This window comes from Bactrocera latifrons, unplaced genomic scaffold (assembly GCF_001853355.1).
Source record: "Bactrocera latifrons isolate USDA-ARS-PBARC rearing strain unplaced genomic scaffold, ASM185335v1 scaffold_706, whole genome shotgun sequence".
NCBI lineage: Eukaryota > Metazoa > Arthropoda > Insecta > Diptera > Tephritidae > Bactrocera > Bactrocera latifrons.
Genome location: NW_017537386.1, coordinates 21,679 through 27,717, shown reverse-complemented (window position 1 = coordinate 27,717; position 6,039 = coordinate 21,679). Strand labels below are relative to the sequence as shown.

General features: G+C 35.0%; 1 protein-coding gene across 1 annotated transcript in view; it reads right to left on the bottom strand.

The window, feature by feature from the left end:
- The window catches only part of LOC108975975 (DEAD-box helicase Dbp80), a 22,599-nt gene extending 17,139 nt beyond the window's left edge, over window positions 1-5,460 (bottom strand). Inside the window, exons 1-4 of the mRNA XM_018944839.1 lie at window positions 5,378-5,460; window positions 4,467-4,662; window positions 663-777; window positions 429-606 (exon numbers count right to left, since the gene is read on the bottom strand). Coding sequence (XP_018800384.1) covers window positions 429-606; window positions 663-777; window positions 4,467-4,631 — 458 coding nt within the window. The 5' untranslated portion in view covers window positions 4,632-4,662; window positions 5,378-5,460. The remainder of the gene's footprint in view (window positions 1-428; window positions 607-662; window positions 778-4,466; window positions 4,663-5,377) is intronic.
- Between the last annotated feature and the right edge of the window lie 579 nt (window positions 5,461-6,039).

Below are 6,039 nucleotides of genomic sequence, written 5' to 3'. Positions count from 1 at the left end.
AAATGGAACCAATAAACGTTTCACTTTTTTAATAATTTTTTTTTACACAGACAGTGATTGCAAAGCTTTTGTAACACTGGCTTAATTATATGAGCACACGCGACTAGATCAACTGCGAGTTTATTTTCCTTTTTTCGCCAACCACGATACTTATTTCTATGAATATGATCTTAGTAACTTCCTAACATATAACGGAACTTTTTTGCATACCGTTATACAAATGAAAAGCTAATTCGGTGAATTTATTTTCMGAAACGTAGTTTTGCTATGCAGTGGCTTAATTATGTGAGCACAAGTGTACATATGTCGGAGGGTTAGTACTTGTATTTTGTAAGTGTAGATATAAAATAATGGACTCGTCTACGAACAAAATCCCCGACATATTTACGTACTACACTAATTAACAACAGTATTTTAATGCCACTTACTTATGAATTCGAATACATTGATCATGGTGACCTTGTGTTGCAATCATTACGTCTGCTTCGTCTAGTACAAACACTCGAATTTTTTTCAAGTCAAATACACGATATTTTAATCCCCAGTCCAAAATTTTTCCAGGTGTTCCAATTATTATGTGGTCCTTTAGTTTCGTGTTTGGTGTAACTTTAATGAAAATAATATAATTGTATATATTTTACTTTTCTACAAAACTCTCTAACCTTCTTCACCACGAACAGCAAATTTTAATTTGATTTCCGGACAAAATTGTGCCATTCGAGCAGCTACTTCACCAGTTTGTATTGCAAGCTCATAAGTAGGCGAAATACAAAGAACCTGCAGATAAGTTAAATAAAATTAAAATTCTTCAAGAAAATGAAAGGGGTGTTCAAATATTCTTTTTAATCACATTTGCCACAGTATCAATAGACACAGTGAGGCTACTGCTGAGTTTTGCACACGAGTAATTTTAAGCCTTCTCTATCATAAATTTTTCAGCAATGGGCAAAAACATTATAACTACTGTCTCTCTTTGGAAAGGCAAGTAAATATTCGTCTTTCTCTTCTCATTAATAAACAATAACCTTTTAAACCTATTCAGAGATCACTTGACTCGCAACAGCATCCCTTACAACAAATATACCAACAATAGCATAGGTAATTAGTGTACAAACACTCATGCTTTTAGAAATTCCATTTTTCAGAACACTTTGAAGATAAAACTCAATTTTTTAGCGAAAAACTCCTAATTTATTGTAAAATCGAAATCATTAAAAATATTGGAAATAACTTTAATATGTTACAATGTAATTTATATGTATAGAAAAATAGATTTAGAAATAGATTAGAAAAAAATTATAAAGACCATTTACATTTTTTATTTCTCTCTCAATTGCTATATAAGAAACTTTAATTGGAATTACGTGAACCTGTTATTGAAAACATAATGTAGGCTTTTGTTATGTTATAGAAGCCATATGCTCCCCTAACCCTCAAACAAAGTATGATAAATTTTTTGCTTTTCGTCCTTCAAGTGTGATTGTAATCGATTCAATATAACCGAACAACGATTGTTGAACATGAATTGAAAGCAGCTGCGCCTGAAATTATCCCTTTCGCCATATCTATTTTTAATTAAATATTTGAAATTTTCGGTCTTCGATTCCTAATTTTCCTGCTTTCTTCTGTTCTCTTTTCAAGTACAAAAAGCAACAGCAAATTTCGAGTTGAATTTTTACAATAGTGTATGCGAATACCTCATTAAAGTGGTAAAGCCGTTATCTTCAATGCTACTAAGTGTTTTGCATATTTCAGATTAGTTTTGCTACTTTAAATGGTATAAATGACAATAAAAATTTATTTTCTTTTTTCTTGCATTTTTAAAACTTAGCTTAAAGTAATTTATAGAAAAAACGAAAAAATAATTTATTCACATAAAAGAATATAGTACTGTTGCCCTTGCGTCATAAGTCATTTTAGCGCAGAGTTGCATGACAACTGTTGCCCTTTTGTAAGAGCATTTGTTCGACTCGTTGCCGAGTAGAAGGCAGCTAGTAATATATTCAATAAAAAGTATGCAACATTTTAATTCAAAAATATTTATAAGACGAATATATTTACTTGGATGATATAAAGCCATATTATTTTTTTGTCATTGTCAAAATAATAAGTAATATTCACTAAATGTTACATTTAATGTAAGAAAAACACTAAATAGTAGGAATCAATATTCTCAATAATGAACCTTCCAATTCTTTATTTTAACTTTAGTAGAGAATTGGACTTTTTTTACAGCCTCGGATAAACGAGCTCCTTTTGATGACGACCATGGCAAACAAATTAAGGATTACTATTTTAGGGATTACGATTTGAGGGCATGCATCCTGAATGTCCGGTCCCTTAATTGGGAAGGCGCCTCTGTCCAGATGTTCTCGTCAAAATAAAAGCTGACGTCACCGCCGTCCAAAAAATGCAATTGACTTGTTCCATCCAGTATAGTAGCCATATAAATGAGCGCAATGTGGGGTTGGGAGAGAGACCCCGTCGTCAAGTACCATCATTCACTCCAGTGGATGAACGTCTTGCCACAATTCGCATCAAAACGAAGTTTTTTAACATATCGCTGAGCTGCGCCAACGCCCCGACGGAAGAGAAGGACCATGTTACCAAAGATGCCTTCTATGAGTGCTTGGAGCGCATCTATGAAAGCTGCACCCATCACGATATCAAAATCGTGCTTGTCGACTGTAAAGCCAGGGTGGGCACGGAAGGTATTTTTGCCACAATAGTCGTTTAATTCAGCCTTCATGATGAAACATCCCCAAATGTGTTGACGCTGATCGACTTCGTCGGGGCCAAATATTATTATCTGTAGTATTAGATTCCAACATATAAAATATCATCAAGCTACCTGGCGGTCCCCCGATCAAATATCCACCAACCAGATCGATGTTGTGATCAGAAAATGTAAAAGAACAGCTGGTACGATGAGTAGTGCCGTGTCGCAGCGGAGAGAAAACGGGCTGTCTACCTCACAACGTTACAATCGACCACAACACGTGCGGGATGGGATAGATGCCGAAAGTTGAAGAGGGAAGCGAGACGCATGTGCAGACAAAAAAAAGAAAGAGACCGAAATGCGTGAGTATGAAGAGCTTTAAAAAGCTAGCCGACAGGATTAATGCTCGAAAATTCTACGAAAAGATTCGGCGAATAACAGAAGGTTTGAAGACCGAAAGAAACTCTTGTAGAACCCCCAGAGGTGATATAGTGACGGATGCTCAAAGCATACTAAAATTATGGAGGGAACAATGAAGAAGTTCCAATAGCAATTAACCATTTGAAGAACAATAAAGCGGTCCGCCGCTCCGCTATTCAACCACGGCGGCGAAGAACTGATAGAGCATGCATCAGCTTCTGTTTAGAATATGATCGGACGAAAGCATGCTCAACGATTGGAATTTAAGTGTGCCCTGCCCAATCCACAAAACAGGATGCCGTACAATGTGCCCATGAAAAGAGAATCGACACGCACCACCTCTTCGTCGATTTCAAAGCTGCTTTCGACAGAACGAAAAAGAGCTGCCTGTATGCCGCGATGTCTGAATTTAAAAAGAAAGATTTGTGGCGTTGGCCACGGCGAATATCGCATTCGATGGAACGATGAGCTCTATGAGATATACGACGACATTGACATAGTTCAGCGAATTAGGAGAAAACGGCTACGCTGGCTAGGTCATGCCATCCGAATGGACGAAAACATGCCAGCTCTGAATGTAAACGCAATACCCGCCGGGGGAAGCAGAGGAAGACCTCAACTCCGTTGGAGAAACCTGGCTTCGTTTGGAATCTCCATTTGACCCCCGTGCGAAAAGAAGAAACGACCGATCCGCTGTTTTGAAAAAAAAAAAGAGAATTGGATCGTGTGGTGACTCTATTAGCAATAATTGCAAGAAGCAAGTAGTGACATACTCTTCTTACCAATTGGAGCAGGCATGACGTCCTGTCATTTAAGTCGACTGCCCAGTGCGCAAGTTAGATTGCATATTGTGTCCTGCCATAAAGGCGGGTAGCGCACTCATTGGTGAAATTGTACCACATATTATGATCTTAAGACATCATTATCAAACCTATTCATAGGAGAAATCTCACACTAAAGTCCAGCATTGTCGAAAATGCTCTTACCCTGACCCTTCAATCGGAACAATTTAAATAACACGAACATATATTCTTACAAACATATAAAATATTCAGTAAAACCGTGTGAGCAAAAGCAAAAAGTTTTCTAATATTAACATACGGATCGGGAAGTCAAACTCTCTTTTATGAAAGCTCACTTTGATTGGGTACTGAACAACCTTGAACTGTTTTATTGAGTTTGCCTTTTTTGTTAATTTAGTTTTTACGTCCAGATAAGGTGAAATAACTTACTTATGTTCGCAAAAATTGAAAATAAAAACAACCCGAACGTTTATACCTAGCAGTACAATGTTCGTGGTACTTTGTTTTTAAAGTTATACATATACCTGTGGAAAATCCAATTTGATATCAACCCGACTCAACATTGCTAAAACAAATGCGGCTGTTTTACCGGTTCCAGACTGGCTTTGGGCTATCATATTTTGAGGAGGGTCCGCAAGTAATGTTGGAAGTGCTGTTTCTTGAATTTTGGAAGGAGCATTAAACCCCATAGCGTATATACCTTTTAACAGCTCGGGTTTTCTAAAAATAAGAACAATATATATGTATGTATTAAAGAATTAATTAAAAATTAATATAAAACACACCTTGATGTTTTAAGAAAATTCCAAAACATCGTAATTTTGTTAATGTCGTGTTTCAAATCTATAGCAGATCATTGTATTCTAAATCAAAACTGTCATATTTATATTAATAATATAAACATACTGGAATCTAAGTTGCAAGAATCAACATGAAAAGGTCTCGAATTTAAGAATTATTCAAAAAACGAATAATTCTATCAAAATGAAATGCATAATGGCGTTTGGGTGCTGAAGAAATTATGTTTCTCAAGTTGAAGTCATAGTTTTTAAAGCAACTAAAACCAACAATTCTCCACCCTTTTTTTTCCTATATTTAATTACCAATACTACGAGTTTTCATAAACACTTAATTACAATTGTCTGTTATAAATTAAATTTGAACTCTAATTGTAAAAGATCAAATCGCATTATATTATCAGGTTCCAATTTAAATTAAAACATACATGAATATTACCACTTCTTTATCAAATATGTATATAATTATGAGACTTAAAAACTTTTAAACTTTTAAATTATTTTAAACAAATCCACATTACGTTTTTTTTTTTAAGAATTTATGAATCAGTAATTCTGAAAACCTGAATTGTGTGCTTTTTGCTTCTTTTTTATATAAAGTAGTTGTCACAGAGACAAAAAATACAACAATAACTTACAGATGCAGCGCTTCAAATGTTTTTACGGAATGCAGTGGAGATTTGGGGTCCTTGCGTTGTACTTCTAAATCCAAGTTAGATTCAACAAGTCCTTTTCGTATTATCTTGAGAAGCAAACTTGTTTCAGCAGCACTGTAAAGAAAAGCTTGTAAAATAAATATTTGGAACAAACTAGATGAAAACAAGATTGGAAAAACTAAATAAGGGAGTAAGCCAACATTTTATACTCTCGCAATATGCGATATTTATGGATATATGGATATATGTTCGAGCAAGAAAATAACTTCACCAATATTGCGACAGTTGTTTTTCTGCAGATACTTAGTCGATAGTTATACTACAACATTTTTGCGTTGAATGGAATGAGACTAGAACGGCAAAACTTCATATTAAAAACCATTCATATATTCACTCTACGAAGAAACTGTGACTGCATATTAAGTATCAGCAATAATATTGCATTGTTAAACTGTAACAAATTTTATGGCATTTGATGTGTAGATTCACACAGCACTTTTCTCGTCATTTATTCTATGACCTTTTGCTTCATGCCCATACCACTCCAGCAAAAGACCGACTTCGCTTAAAATAAAGACTGAAGTTGGACAAGAAATTAATGTAGAAATCTTAGCTCGGCCGATATGAAAGCGTTTACAGGAGTC